Raw genomic sequence first — 16779 nt, 5'->3', positions numbered from 1 at the left:
GCAAGTGATGGACCACTTCTCCATGAGTCTGTCTGTCCAAACCTCCATAAATCTGTTCCTTTTAAAGCCATCCACACTAGAGGCCATCACTATGTCCACGGGCTTTGAATTTCACAATTTGACTACACGTTGAGTGAAGAAGTATTTCCTTTTGTTTGTTCTGTACCTATTGCCTCTCTACTTCATTCAATACCCCTGAGTTCTAGCACTGTGGGTCAGGGGGGGAAAGCTCCCTCTATCCACCTTCTCCACTCCATGTGTAATTTTCCAAACCTCTACCGCTCCCTTCCCTCCTTAGTTACTGTTTTTTTCTAAACTGAACCCCACCCCCCAACTCGTTAGCCTTTCCTCATTGGAAAGGTGCTCCAATCCCTTAATCATCTGGGTTGCCTTCCAAATGTTCAGGATGCAAGTCTGTTTTTATTATCATTCACTATTTCTTCAGTGGTTTCTGTAGCTCTTAGTGTATGAACTGTGGTTGTCAAACTTTATTCCCCCAAACCCAGAGATTCCTCAATTAGAAGATTTTTTTTAAAAAGGGTCTCACTCACTATAGTGGAGCTGCTCTTGCAACATATTGGGTGTTTTCTAATGAGTATTCTTGGAGGTAGAGCATGTGCAAGTGAAGATCACATAGAGATCTCTGAAATAAAACTTCTTCTTGCTTATTTATATTGTGCCACAGTTCCCAGTTTTAACATTAGCAGTAGCCATTGTTTTATTCTGAAGCTTGCCACAGGGCGTTTCTGTATTAGCTGCCTTATGGAAGTGATGTGGCTGGTGAAGGAATTCACAGTGCCGGACATTAGCCATTTTGGCAGTCATCAGATGGAGACATTTCCCAGAGGTCTCCCTGTGGTCATCTTAACCTGTGCTGTGGCTCATTGCATCTGGAGGGACAAGGAGACCCAATTGGCTTGGCCTGCAGTGCATTCCACTTGAACTGGTTTAGAGTGTGCCTCCCAAATCCTATACAATACACAGTAGTTCCACAGCAGAGTTGTTGAAAGGTTCCCTGAGAGGAGAAAGTGTTAAACAGTGTTTCTTTTACACAAATTAACTCATTCCTCCTTAGAAAACATCTGTAGGATCGATCACTGTTGTTCCAAGGGCACATGCACTATACACATGCAGATCAGTTTTATACCTCTTTTCATTTGTCCTGATGCCCTTCTAAGCTGAAAGAATCCTGGGAGTTGTAGTTCATAAATGAAGATTCTATTCCATGTTCCTAGTTTACCTTACAATGCTGCAGTTCCCAATGGAAAAGTGAATGATCACTAAACTAATTTACATCTGCAGTGCAGGTACCTGCTCCCCCATCTCAATAATTTAAGAATAAAGAAGTTATGGATGATCCAAGACATCTTACTTCTTCAGCTATGGTGAGGGCTGCATGCATTTTATGCTAAATTCAAAATAAAAACGTTATGCCAGGTTGGCTTATATCCTTCTACTCCACTCAGCCAATCTTGAATCCTCCTTGCAGCACATGAGGCTCTTCCCAAGCCTCTCCATCACTGGAAGACTCCTTGGACTGAAGGAATGCTTCAGACTTGGCTGAGCAGAGGGGCAGAACTTAGGCCCTTACCCCAAATTTTGTGTCCAGAAAAGCTTGATCCTGTACTTTGTTTATTACAAGAAGCACTCTGAGTATGTCCCTGTGGGAGTTGGAGTGGAGGAAGACTTATGAAAAGCAAACATTTCAAGATTATTTAGCCAGGTACTAAATGGTGAAATGGAAGAAGATGGAACAGGAATCCTATATCGTCTTAAGCTTTAAATCTAGGAGCATCCTGGAGACAGCCATGTCTTCCTTTACCCAGGACATAATTTCAGGTGGGTGCTACAACAGTGACATGGAAAAAATTTGGGAAAGGGACAGGGAGAAGGGGGCTCCACATCTTCCAAGAGTAATGATAATAGTGTTTGAGCATGATGTTTGACTCCAGCAGGCTTCTTACAGGCCATCAATCTTCAACAGCTGAATATTTCAAGATTTCAGGGTTGCAGTGGTAAAGTTTGCACTTCCAGGGAGAATTTTTGCAAATCCAGATGCTGGTCAGTGGTTCTCTTCTAAACTGCCTCTTATCTTTGTTGCACAGAAATGTGTGACACTAGAGGGGGAGGACTGGGAAGACTTTAGCTCCTGATTTGCACCTTCCAACTTAGTAGTCAGCTATGCCTAATTTCTTGCTTGTATATACAGACTGTTGGTATGGAGTGACTTTATTCTGTCCATACTTTACCTGTTTGGGCTAGCAAAATGCAATGTGTCTGTCTTACAGAACTGGAAATCTAAGAGTGTAAATTGCTTCCAGTTGAATAGGGAGATGACCTATCAGTTGTTGAATTGCAGCCCCCCCAAATCAGGGGCTGCTTAGGTGTTGAAGCTAAATTGTCCAGAGGAGCCACAAGTATAGCTGAAACAGCTATTTATTTATTTATTTATCATCATTTTTATTACAGTACCAAGACCAACATACAAAAATTATGTTACCAAACCACTTATCAATAAAAAGAAAAACCATCTGTTTTTAAATCTTTCAAAGTACATTTCACACTGTTTAAAAATTAGTGTACAAAATCTGGCTACTTGCCATGTGATCATGTGGTTTTTATTGGCTATGAGCCAGCAGAGTTTTGTTTTATTTGTAGTTATATGACTGGGAATCCTATCTAATAATGGAGTAAATTTATTTATTTCCTTCCTTCCCTACTTTTCTCCCCATTGGGGGCTCAAAGCAGCTTTCATCATTCTCTTCTACTCTGTTCCATCCTGACAGGTAGGTTAGGCTGAGTGACTAGTCCAGGGTCAGCCATCAAGCTTCCATGGCCAATTGAGGATTTGAACCTGGGCTCTGCAAAACCTAGTCCCCAGTTGGACTGTAGGGATGGTTGTTGCATTGTACTTAACAAAAGTGGCACCTTACAGATTAACAACATTTATTCCAGAATGAGCTTTCATGAGACAGAGCTTCAGATGTAAGAGGAGAAAGAAACCCCTTCACCTCTATTTCATGGAAAATTACAGAAGGGGAGAGGGAAGAATGCGGGAGGTGAGCAGAGAGATTCATTATACTTGGCTTTCCTCATATTTTTATCAAGGTCTGTTTTAGTTATTCTGTATTCCATTCTTTTGTTTTTCTGATGTGGCATTTGGATGACAAATTTGTTATAAACTTGACTTGTTAATTTGGAATCTGGAACTCACCGATTCGCTTAGAGTTTGAGGATTCTACAAAATGTATGACAACCCATCTGTCTCCAAATCTGTTGTCTGACTAAAGCATGTAGGATCTCCATATCCTGCTCAGGACACTCCATGTTTGCTTGAAAGAAACCTAATCCAGTGTGGGCTAAAACTCATCATCTCCTATGGGCCCAACCAGCAATCAGACGTGGTTTTTTTAGCTATACAAAACTGTTTTGTGCTGGATGTTCGAGAACATTAGAGGGTAAAATAATAGATATGGATATGATGCTAAGCCTAGTTTATGCTTGCATGAAGATTCTGTGTTTTTTTTTTCAGTCGAGCTGGGAAAAGAGAAAATACATGCCAGCAGAATTAGGATAAGGCTCGGTCAAGCATTTTGATTTCAAGTGACACCAAGGTCTTCAGTAGGGTAAATAAGTCTGCTCCCGCCACTAATAGGTTGTTAATTCATGGGGAAGGAGAATTGAAGGCTAGGATTTACACAGTGTTGAGGCTTGCATTTGGGAGCTCCATTGGAGTGGAGACTTAAACCTGTTGCTGATGACCTTGGCCGTCGTCACATGGCCATAAATTTAGCGCCAAACTAGCGCCATCTCCCTCTGAATTCTCAGCTTATTCCGGCTCTCTTGCGATTTCGCCATTCTCCCCAGTTCACGCTGTGTGACTCTTTATGTCGTCTTTATCCACTTTCATGTGAATGCCCTGGATTGACTATGAACGCTTTGCAACACCAAAACGCTCACTCTCCCCAATCATCTGTCTCACCTAACACTGATTCTCCTGCCCTACACTCCCGCAATTAAGCCTCAAAGTAATTTTTTTTTAAAAAAACCGTCAGCCTTATAGCGCTATAACACTATAGAGCTATTCTGCCATGGGTGGGAAACCTCTCTATCACGGTTGGCTTTTGGGTTGGCCCAGCACAACGTTATAATAGAAGAGTGATATAAAGCAAATATGCGGAATTTTTTTTTTAAGGGGTGGGATTTTTAGGGCCCCGTTTCCAGAGGCACTTTGACTGACCGTCAAATTGTGATTTTCCTTTTAATGTGATTGACTGGAAGCGCAAGCAGTCGTCAAAAGATGGGAGAATCCGTTCGAATAACGATAACAGAAGAAACGATTTCTAGTGCAAAACTGATGAAATAAGGGCCCGTGTGACGACGGCCCTTGTTGGCCTCCTATCCAATGAGAATGAAACCGGTTCCTTCATTTGGCTAGCCCTATCGCATTAGAATGTGATGGAAAGTTGGGAACTGAGGAGGCAGTGCAGTGTATTGGATAGAGTACCAGACTAGGATCTGGGAGACCTGCATTCAAATCCCTATTGTGCCCTGAAGCTTGCTCAGTGAGCCTGGGCCTGTCACTCTCTCTCAGCCTAACCTACCTCACAGGGTGATTGTTGTTAGGATAAAAGATAGAGAGGAAGAATAATGTTCTAAGCTGCATTGGGTCCCCATTGAAGAGAAAAGCAGGGTATCAATAAAAATATAAATGTTGAAAAGCAAAGCAGCATGGGTGGATAAGAGCGGCTGCAGTTACATGTGCTCCAGCTTCAGAAGGAGGATTAACAGACTTAAACCTAAGCTTTTGCTTTGGGAAGAAGTTCTAGGCATAGACAGAGGCAGTGGACTTGGAGATGTTGTGATGTTGCCATTTCACACAGGTGGCTTTTCATTAGGAATGTGAGTCTCCCCAGGGAAATCCTATTGCCCTATCTATTTACAAACGTCTTACATTTCTTTTGGTGGGCTGTAGCATCCCACTGAGGAGTTCAGGGCATGCAGGTGGCCTGACTCCTCATCTGTCCATCTGGGTTTCAAGCCAGGTGGGCAAGGCACTGGACTTCCAAGTGTGGCTGGTGACTTTCTCCATTAGAATCCAGGGACAGCACCATTCTGTCCTAGATATTGCATAATGTGCTTTTAAATAATACACCTCGGGGCATATGGCCTCTGGATTTTGGCTGCGAGCAAAATCTGCTCAGCTAAAAATAGCCACTGTGCGTAATGCACTCTGTTGCGACACCTTCTGTTACTCAGGGAGTCGAGAATCACAGCTTTACTTTTTGCAAAGTGGCTTGAAGCAGAGGAGGCAAAGGCTGGCCTTGTCCACAGATTTCCAGGTTGTAGCAGATTGATGATGGTGGGGTGAGGAGAGAGGAAGGATGAGGGTCACTGTGCCTTCTGGCCCTTCTCGTGCTAACGGGGACACTCCTCGGTCTGTTACCTGTCTGCTTTTTTTCAGAGCTACCTTTCTGCAAAACTGGTTTCTGAGTAGTTGCAAGCCGAGCCTGTGAAACCCTGATATACAAATGATTGTGTGTGCGCATGCACATGCATGCACATGCACAAGCACACACATGAACTGGATGTAGTTTCTCAGTGAGAGCAGGTATGGCTAAGAGAGTGAGCTAGAAAATAGGATGCTCCTTGGTTCCCATGTTGCCTCTTCCATGAACTCCTTGGGTCCAAACTACATGACATGGTTTTTCTCAACCCAGCTTGCATTCCCGCAGCTGGAACTCATGTTACCTTATTGAGGTTGAATGACCAAGAAAAATAACGGCAATCATGGGGAGGAAAGTGTGAGGGTCTATAGACTGAGTGGTAAGCGAGTAAGATTACTGAATGTGTTCACTGATTATTTATTTCCTTAAATATTTATACCTCACTTTTCTCCCCAATGTGGACTCAAAGCAGTTTCTATCAGCATTCTGCCCTGCTCCACTATATCTTCACAACAACCCTGTGAGGTAGGTTAGGTGAGAGCTTATGTGGTGCAAAAGGTTAAGGCAAGTGCCTAATAGTGCTTGACTTCTAACTTCCACTCTTTTTGCGTGTTTGCATGAGTGCTTCTCTCAGACCACAAGTGTTGTTGATCCTAGAATTATTTTTCTGTTTATTTAACATCAATAATTTATGATGCCATCTGTCAATGATCAGCCTCCTGGGATGGCAAATAACTTTTTTTTAAAAGACGGGATAATAATCTAAAATAGTCAATAAAACAATTTAAAAGCACCATTTATTATTTATTTAGTCATAATACTTCCAGGCGGCATTTCTCAACAAAATGTGGGCTCAAGGTGGTTTACCGTACGCAAGTAATAGCAAGCCATAAAAACATCTCAATAAAACCCAGTATACACATACCCAGAGAAATAATTAATGATGTCTTGAAGCAAATATATCTTTCAAAATCAGCAGCATGAAAAAAAACTTAACAAAAAAGCCCTTTTGAGTAAAATCACCTTGCATGTTCTACAGAAGACAGAGAAGGAGGAAACAACTTGTTCCTCCACTGGTAGTACATTCTAGAACATCGTTACAGCTACAGAAGAAGCCCTGAAAATGGCTACCACTGTCCTAACATCCATATGAGAGGACAAATTTATTATTATTATTTATTTATTTTATTCGATTTATACCCGCCCTCCCCACAGATGAGCTCAGGGAAGCTAACATTAAAAAATACATTAAAATCACAAAAACATAAAATCAATAATAATTTTTTAAAAATCATTAAAATAGTCCAGGAGCAGGCTATTTAAACAAATATTGGGAGTCCATATACAGGCATAGCAGATGGCCAAGGGCAGCCCCAGAAGAAGTGGTGGTCTTAGATGACACCCGCTGGCACTCAGCTGAAGGCCTGGCGGAACATCTCCGTTTTACAGGCCCTGCAGAACTGTAACAGGTCCCACAGGGCCCAGATCTCCAGCAGGAGAGAGTTCCACCAGGCCGTGGCCAGGGTAGATAAAGCTCTGGCCCTGGTTGAGGCCACACAGATGTTGTTTGGGCCGGGGACCACCAGGAGTTGCTTGTCTGCAGAGCGTAACATCCTGCAGGGGATGTAATGGAAGAGGCGGTCCCACAGGTATGCAGGTCCCAGTCCATGAAGGGCTTTAAACACCAAGGTTAACTGTGTTCCAAACTAGATGAAGTGTCCAGGTTGTCTTTCGGTTTAGCCCTACATAAAGTGCATTGTAGTCATCCAGCCATGATCCAAACACATAGATCAATGTGACCAGATTAGTTGTATCTAATTAAGGGGGGAGGGGGGAGGGGGGAGGGGGGGCGTGTCAATCTACATACCAGACTACATTGATAAGATACTTTTGGCAACTGATTGGTCTCTCTATCAACAAAATCAGGTTCAAATGTACCCCCATACTTTTGACATGTTCTGTATTAGGACCTCACCTACAATCAGCACTACAACTCCCTCTGGATCTTTCTACTAGTATCTTTCCTACTAGTGTCACTTCCCTCATATCTGGCTTCAGTTCCAGCTTTCTTCTCCTTGACGATTTGACCATGGCACCCGGGCAACGGCATAGGACAGAGATGGCTACTTCTGGGGATTTAGTTAACAAAATATACAGCTGCGTGCCATATGACATACAACCACAAACTATGGATGATCTCTTTAAGTAGACTAACATACATGTTAAACAGCTTCAGACAGAGGACCAGCTGTTGGGGCAACCTATATGTCAACTCCTGAGGTGCTTACTTGGCCTCTTTGGTAGTAACTCTAGAGTCTGCTGGGACAGAGGTGGCCGAAACAATTGGAGCACAACTCCCCTCGCTTTTGCTTCTATCTCCAGATGGTTTAATAAGATTTAATTGTTCCATTGTGCAAGACCTGTGTTAAATCCAACACAATCGGCAAAGAATTATTGCTTCTGTCCATCTGTAATTGGAGATCGACCATCAGAGTATCTTAATGCTGTCTCTGTCCTCAAACTGGGCCTGATACCAAATTGAAATCAGACAAGGGCAAAGTTGTCATCCCAGAAAACTTGGGATTGCTTTCTCACCACCCAAGAATGGAAAGCTAGATACAATCTTGTAATTATTGACATCTTTTTAAGACATGGTAGTCTTCCTTAACAGAAGTTTTGTAATAGGCCAGGAAAAATTACCTCACTTATGGATCCAGCAAAACTTTTGCTCAGTCTCACTCAGTTCCCTCTTTATATAGTCCCCATCCTGCATGGCTATTGTCTATGCAGATCCCATGATCCACAACATAGCTGTTGCAGAGGGCAAAGAGGAACTCCCTTTTTCACCAGTGGAAAAGCTGGTTAGATCCAACCTCCTGTCCAACCCCCTACAAGTTTTTATGAGTCAAGGATCTATGAATCGAAGGGGTGACCTTCACAACTCCAGTAACCCTGGCCGATTCCAGACGGCCCTCCCCATCCCGAAACGTCGCGCGGAAAACGTGAAATATCGCGTTTTCTCGCGCGATGTCGCACAAAACTCGCGCGAGAAAACGCGATCGCGTTTTCTGCGCAACGATGCATGACGTTTTGGGATGGGGAGGGCCGTCTGGAATCGACCCCTGTCAGCATCCATCAATGAAATTCTGTCCATAACAAACTGACAAGACAAAGCTAGGACTTTTTTGTTGCCTGATCTCAAGCTAAACCAGCATCCAAGTCAGATGGGATCAGAAAGACTTTTAGCTATAAAGATTCATGCAAGAAACCACACAGTTTATCGCCAAGCCATCTCTTCAGCTGACTCCATCCTAGGAGTCATTAAACCGCGGACTGCTCTGAATAATTTAGCTGGATGAGATACAGCAGATGCAGTGGATAGTGGGGGGGGCACTTTCTTTGCCGGTTGATAGGCTTTCAAAATGAGCTCTATGGTGTTCTCTATCTGATCTGGCACAAGTCTTCCAAATGCAGTTCTCTAGATATCCCCCAACTCTCGTTAGTTCCCTCATCTCCTAGGTAAACCAGGAATCCAGGACTTTATTTGAGGGAGGGGGAGGGCACCGAGGAACCACTGAACAAGAGTAAAGCCAGTCAGTTGCAGAATTGAGGTGAAATAAAAAATCTATTTCCCAAAGGGCAGAGAAAAAAATTGCAAATGAAATAGACCTGTGGAGTCAGACCAATGATAATGCTTGCTCTGACACCTACAGAGGTGGCCCTACTTGTGTAGCCAGGTGAAGCAGGTGTTTATTTACATAATTTATATGCCACCTTTCTCCTCAATGGGAACCCAAAGCAGTATACATTGTTCTCCTCTCCTCCGTTTTATTCTCACAAAAACCCTGTGAGATAAGTTAGACTAAGAGTATATAAGTGACCCAAAGTCACCAAGCAAGCTTCTATGGCAGAGCAAGGATTCAAATGTGGGTCTCCCAGATCGTAGTCCGACATTCTTAACCACTACACCACCAGCTCTAGCCTCCTCAGGTAGTAGATTTGAAGCTCTATTAACTATTTGAGACTTCAAAGAGCTGGGATCAACCAGGGTAGATAATGCTGAGCTTAATAAACCAAAGGACTCCTGTAAGGTAGTTTCATTATGGATCCCTCACATGCTTGTACTGAGGATAAAATGAAGAAAGGGGAAGAAGGTTTAAAAAAAAGAAAAAAAGATATGAATTTCACATCTCAATGAAACTAATACAGCACAACAGACAATATCTACATTGTAATGTGTCTCGGAATATGGCACGGCCAAAATCACAGGCACCACCTTCCAGGATGTAGGAGAAGAGTTTGATGCCCAATGACAGTGTTAAAGTGGACAGAATCCTTGCCCTTGAGGAAGTCTTCGGACAAATAGCCGGCCCCAGTTAGGGCTTCGAGGGCTCATACCTCTTCTGTTCTCATTGTCCACGAGTGCACCTTAAAAAAAGAGAAGAAAAAAAATGAGAAAATACCAACGAACATGACAACCAAGTGGGAATAATCACTTACCTGTTGGATATTTCCCCGGAGCTTCTTTTCTCAGCATCTCCAAGAGCGATTTAAAGGGACACTCATTTAGGTAAAGCATCATGAGGACTCTGTTGCTGGGATATTAAGAGTTTAAATTGCGGCCATCAATTACTCTTTTTGTATTGTACAGCCTTTTTAAGAATGAGATTCATTGTAATATATTTATAGAAAGATAACTAAGGATGAAATACGTTATGCGATAGAGGAACGCTTGATGGAATTCTGAGCACCTTATGATATGCACAAATGCATATAGTCACTTTAATGATATTTTGATATTAGAGTTTAGAGTTTTTCTCCTAGTTGGGGATACATCCTGTTGCATTTTCGCAATGTGTGTGGCATTACTTTTAATGGAATGTTTGTTGTGTGTGTGTTTTTATAGAGATCTGCCCCCTGGGCTCCTCCTTGATGCAACACTTTTATTACCTGTGGCAGAGTTGAAATGAGAGAGATCTGGCCCAAGGGAGCAATGTCTGCTGGGGAATTCTCCAGCATGAGCCCCACCGCAATGAGGGAGAGCAACACAACCCAAGAGAAGGGTCATGGAGGAATCAGCACCTTGTCTTTGTGAACCATTGCCTTTATTTTATTTTTTTGTAAAAGTACGAGGGACACACAAGCTCACAAGCTAAGTTAATCCAGTTGGACCCAGACTACTTCCGCAGCCTCAAGGTCAATTCCGCACACACCCAGTCCACCAAAGGATGCTGCTTCTTATCTGCAAACCCAAAGATATATGGGGAGGGTGCTGCATCTGAAAAGGATCTGGGTGTACCACTTCGGCAAGCCGCTTCAGGATTTGGGTGTTTAAAAGCTTCAGTATGCTCCTTAAAGACTCCATAAAGACCCCCCTCCCATTGGGGGAAGCAAGTGGTGTGGTGTTTTAAAGCGCCCTGAAAAGGGTGTCTTTCAAACTTCCTATCCTGCCACTTTTCCTCTCATGGGAGGGGGAAAAAGCGGCGTGGCAGGAAGTTTGAAAGCAAGCAGCACTTTTCTTGCTGTTTGCAATGCAAACAGCTAGAAAAGTGCTGTGGGAGCAGCTGCTGCCACTTTGCCTGAAGCTTCCCAAAGCGATACGAATCACTTTGGAAAGCTTTACTTTGGGGTTCCCGAATCGGCTCAGGAATGCCGGGGCCAATTTGGGAAATCCCGAATCTTTACAAATAGGACCTGATTCAGGTTAAAAACCCAAATCAGAAATCTGAAGCGCACAACCCTAGGGGGATGTATTCCTGGCCCTGGCCCTTATCCTTTCTGTGTAGTGCATTTTTATCCCTGCCTCTCTTGAAGGACCTCAGATCAGCACATGTGGTTGTCTTGTCCTCCACTGATGGACTTCTCCTCCATGAATCTGCCCTTTATAGTTCATCTGTGCATCACTATGTCCACTGGCAGTGCATCCTGCAGTTTAATTACTTGTTAAATGAAGACGTCCTTCCTTTTGTCCATCCTGAATCTGTTGCCCATCAACTTCACTGGGTGCCTCCAAGGGATAGTATTATGGGAGAGGGAGAAAAAGTTCTCTCTATCTTCTTTCTCCACTCTGTTTGGAGACAGGGCATAGTTTCCACAATTTCTTTGTTATTGATTATAGTGATTGATACTGTATAATCTGCCTTGAGTCTCAGTGAGAAAAGCAGACTATAAGTGATGCAAATAAATAAATAAATAGGTGCTTGGGGTAAGACTCCTCATTTATCTCTGATTTCCATTTCTAGGGCTAAACTCTAGCATAGAAGCTTGGGGGCCTGAGCCCCAGCTCACCTTAAGCCCTGTTAAATCCTTGGTGCATCCCAGTTTCAAAATTAAACTCTCCTTATGTTGTCTTTCCCCTTGCTCTGGACTTCCTCTGTGCCACATCTTTGTCTTCCTGCTTTACTCTGTTGACGAATGGGCTTTAATATTTATATATTTGCATACTGAAGAGCCATCATACTAACATGCAAAAATAATGATGACCAACTGTAAGGATAAATCCACACATCTAACAAGTAGATGTTTTTCCAAACCGAGGGAAGGGTGCATTGTTGCCTGACACAAACATGCTCGAGATAAAACCCCTGGCATAAGAAGGATCAACGTAGATGCTGGAAGCATTGATTGGAAGGGGCCAAATTTCAAAGCCAATGTTTATTGATCAACGCCAACCCCAGATTGGTTGGAAGTCCTTCCCAAAAAAGAAATCCCACAGCTGCTGCGAGTTTTCACAGAAACAGCAGGCTGCTGGAGGGACTGCTTGGCATTATGTAAGGGAGCCTTTTAAAAAAAAACCTCTATTTATCTTTAAGCTGTTTTTGTACTTTTGAGACAAGACAGAAATGCAAGAGTTTGAAAAGGTTATGTATTAATAGGCTATCCTCTGTGCTACAGCCACAAAAGCCTTTTAAAAGAAGTTTCGGGCAGCAAAGGACTCGGAATGCATCTGTCCCTCCCCCACTGGCTCCTCACTCCGTTTTGTGAGGGATAGGGCTAGAGTTATCCAAATAAAAACAAGCTTGAGTGTCAAGGGGGTTTAAACAAACATTGATGTGGAGAGAATCTTTTTGCGTTTGTTTTTTCTTAATGTGGGTCTTTGTTGCCAAAATGTGAAAGAGTACCGGTGGAATCACACAACTCTGCCATCTGCAACCCAAAGAAACAGCTGAGCTCTTGGGGGCATGCTGAGAGGAAAGCTGAAGTGGATGTAGGGGTGGGAGGGATATATGTTCCTTTGAATCCAAAAAAAGCATCATGTGAAATTCCCCCCTCAAGAACAAAAAGTTTTTACAAAAATCTTTGTGCTGGTTTTCACCATCAAAATCCTAGTGTCCAGCCCAATCTTGGAAAATTAAGCTTTTTCTTCATGCTGTTTCCCCCATAGCAATGACCCTTCTACTTCCAAATTGTTGTTTGCTATTTGCAAGGGGAGGAGAGAATGTACCACTTCCTAGTGTCTTTTTTCCTCACCTTTTTGCCAAGGAGTTTGGGACAGCATTCATGGGTTTCCTTTCCCCAGTTTATCCTCACAGCAATTTCATAAGGTAGTTTAGGCTAAGGGAGTGTGACTGATCCAAGGAGACCCACTGAGATCCATAGCAATCTGGGGATCTTTGAATCTGAATTTCCCAGATCCTAATCTGACACAAGGTTCCTGTGGGATGCCTGTATGTTTCCCGGACGGCATGTAGCAGTCGGAAGGAGAGGAGAGCGAGAAAATGTGAGGAGGCAAAAAGGTTAATCGCCACCATCTCTGTGTGGTGCTGAGCCAGATTGTGGGATGGTATAGTCCTCCAGGAGCATTCTGTCTGCTGTAGAGTAGCTTGTGCCCCAGAAGGCCCAGGAAGAGATTGTGAAAAGATGTGCTCTTTTTTTTTTTTAAGTTTCTATTTTATACTGTCTTTTCCTGTGCTCCTGAACTGGATAGCTTCATTTCTGGTGGTCTTCCTCTACAAGTTCTGTTTCTAGGTAACATGATGTGGGGGGAGGAGGAGTAGCAGCTCTCATTAATGAAAAGGTTAGCGACCTCTGCTGTAATTCGTTCTCCTGAAGGAAATCTGAGGCTCAAAAGGCATCAAGATCCTTTCCCCATTCCATCCAACCTCCTCTTCAGTACTATGTTTTATCTGTCAGTGCTGCCCTCCTCTGTTACTGTACAAACTTGGTAAGTAACCAGAGTAAAATATCACCTGGAAGCTAAGTAACTTTATGCCAATTTGTTTGCCTTTTACTGGTTAATGACGTTCAACTTGGGGTGGTGCAGAATTATTATTTAAGCTTGCAGCATCTGCAATCAGTTGAATGTTGAAAGCCCAAAAGACTTCCCAGCTGAGTAAGTTTTCCTTGTTCTCTTGACAGATGAAACTACATTTGAAGCAGGAGTCAAAGTCCAGATCCACAGTCAGTCTGAGCCACCATTCGTCCAAGAGCTCGGGTTCGGGGTGGCACCTGGATTCCAGACTTTTGTAGCCACTCAAGAGCAAAGGGTGAGTTCATCTTTCTTCACATCCATTGGGTTAGATTCAACCAGCTTGTCCTGTGGTGAAAAAGGAGGAGTCTCTTTTGACCAACAATTAAGGCTACGCTGGGAATCATGGGACCTTAAAGGACAAACAATTGGTGCAGCAGGGGCTGTAGTAAAGAGGTGAGGTTGAGTGAAAAACCTGACTGGACCCAGCCTGTTGGCTTGCTGTGTTGATTCTTTCTGAAGACAGGAAGAAAAAAAGGGGTGTCTTGGTTGCAGGCTCCTTTGGGGAACCCTGGACTGGCCATAAATCAAGGTGAAGTGGTTCTCTCAGTGGGCACATTTTGGGGGAGACAGATCTGATTCCATGAGGCACAATCCACAGGGAGATTCAGCACTATCATAGAAGGGGTGCTGTACAGATTTTCTGTCTCAGGTGCCCAAATGTCATAGCCAGGCCTGGATGTTAGAACCTTTGTTATGCAGAACTGAAGTTAGTTTTAAATTCCCATGTGACTTTGAACTTGCAGTTGTCAAATGGAGCTGTTTATAAGGGGGGATCCAGATATGCAGCTCTTGGATGCAAGACCAAATATAAACTGAGAATTGCACAACAGAATTTGAATTTTGAATCCTGACCTGCAGCACATTTCAGATCACCTAAGGAAAATGGTACTTGCAGGTTTTCAGCCCAGTCTAGCAAAAACAGGTTCCTGGAGATTTGTGGTTTAGGGTATTTCCAAGACCACACACAGCAACCAGCTGATACTACATCTGTAACCCTTCAGGCCAAAGCATTTTAGCTGTCTATCTCACTAGATATTATGGGATCATGTGGCTGTCGCCAACCTATATCTTTCCCCATCTTTCTGGTAACATCTAGTGCAAAAAAGTTCTGATGTGATGTCAGCACATCCAGTGTTGATCCTCCTCCTGCAAGCAGCAGCCAGTGTATGGAAGCAGTGATCATTAGACACTGACTGTGGTGATGTCACAGAGGATGCCATAAATTGCTTTCCAGCAGTGGAACATCCCTATCCAATCTCACAAGCTTTACCCAATTTGTGAGGTAGAATCTATAGCTCATCCAACAAGCATGGTGTATAGGTTCAAATGTCAGACTAGGATCTGGAAGACCCAGGTTAAAATCTCCACTCTGCCTTGGAAGCTCAGTAGGCGACCTTGGTACCAATCCCTCTTTTGCAGCCTAACCTGCCTCATAGAGTTGCTGAGAGGATAAAATGGAGGGACAGGGGGAGAATAACGTATTTTAACTAACACTAAATCAGCAGGTGCATGAACGCTGCTTGTTGCCAGGCTGGCATACATACCTTTCCTCTTCTCTACTTTTCATATAGAGCACAATGAAGTAAGCCCAGTTAGAAGCTAATTCTGACTATCTGTGTTGTACCCAGGGCTTTTTTTCAGCTGGAATGCGGTGGAACAGAGTTCTGGAACCTCTTGAAAATGGTCACATGGCTGGTGGCCCCACCCCCTGATCTCCAGACAGAGGGGAGTTTAGATTGCTCTCCGTGCCGCTCAGCAGCACGGAGGGCAATCTAAACTCCCTTCTGTCTGGAGATCAGGGGTGGGGCTACCAGCCATGTGACCATTTTCTCTGAGGGCAACCCACTGAGTTCCGCCACCTCTTTTCCCAGAAAAAAGCCCTAGTTGTACCAATGTACTTTAATTGGCACTCATTGTCTTCACCCCACAAACTGGAATTGTAACCAGAGTTTAACCCAGGTGGGGATGAGGGGGAGACTAACTTAATTAAACCAGCATTTGTACATCACTGGTAGATGGAATTGGTTTCTGACATGTGAGGAGAGAGGGTGAAGGAGAGACAAAAACACGTTATACTGGCAACATGCACACATTAGTTTACCGTTGCTTAAAAGTTGCTGTCTGAATGCACATTCTTGGAGGAGGTAGTTTCTCTCCTTCCATTTGGACCTTCGCAAAAAAGTGCCAGCATGACAGGAAGAGAGAAAAACCTGCTCCCCTTTTCCCACCCTCCTCCATAAAGAAAGAAGGGATGGTTCCTCTGTCCTCACATAGGGCTTTTGTGGAAGTCCTGTATAAGTGCAAACACTCCTCCATTTCCCGCCCTCTCTTCACATACTACAGGGTTCAGGGACAGTCAGTGGTGACAGCAAATAATGGGCTTGGTTAGTAAGACAAGCAAAAGTGTGTCCCCCACCCTTGGTGTCTCATCATTCATTGCTTTGATCAGGTGTTGCTGGAGATATATGTGAGGAAAAATCTGGGTCAGCAGGAACCACAGATGAAGGCCCCTTCCCCTGATAAGTGCCTAGATAGACCTTGAGGCAGAAACACCAAATGGTTGCCTTAGGGTGGTAATGATATAAATGCCAACAACCACTCACAGTACAGTCCTAAGCAGAGTTGACTTAGAAGGATGTAACTGCATAGGATTGCACTCTTATCTGTTGCCTTTCAATGGTACCCCAGAAGCTGACACTTGGGGCAGGCTACCCCAACCTGCATAGCAGCTGAGTTGGCCCTATCCATAGATATTTCTGTGTACCCCAAGAAAAATTGCACCTAGCATCCTCTGAATCTTAGCGCCGGTGAGTGTGAAGTTGATGCTAATTTAATACGCAAACATTTGGATATATGCAAGCCTCTGTTAATTAGTTTCACTATCTATCCACGCTCCCCAAAACACGTTTTTGAAATCTGCACTTTTTACCTGCTCATCAGCTTACAGGTTTTTATATAAAGAATTTGGAAATGAGTTGGGAGGGCAGAAAAGATCATCCAAATTCCAATTAGGAGCAATTACAGTCGACTTTTCAGGCAGTTGGTGATGTGACATCTCTCTTTGGGTTGGAGGAAATCTTT

General features: G+C 43.5%; 1 protein-coding gene across 1 annotated transcript in view; it reads left to right on the top strand.

Annotated features, from left to right (window-relative positions):
* The window catches only part of ASIC2 (acid sensing ion channel subunit 2), a 495552-nt gene that overhangs the window by 438295 nt on the left and 40478 nt on the right, over positions 1 to 16779 (top strand). Inside the window, exon 3 of the mRNA XM_054992824.1 lies at positions 13806 to 13933. Coding sequence (XP_054848799.1) covers positions 13806 to 13933 — 128 coding nt within the window. The remainder of the gene's footprint in view (positions 1 to 13805; positions 13934 to 16779) is intronic.

Source organism: Eublepharis macularius, chromosome 12, assembly GCF_028583425.1.
Source record: "Eublepharis macularius isolate TG4126 chromosome 12, MPM_Emac_v1.0, whole genome shotgun sequence".
Classification (NCBI taxonomy): Eukaryota; Metazoa; Chordata; class Lepidosauria; order Squamata; family Eublepharidae; genus Eublepharis; species Eublepharis macularius.
The sequence above is the reverse complement of the archived record's forward strand: the minus strand, read 5'-3'. Positions and strand labels throughout refer to the sequence as shown.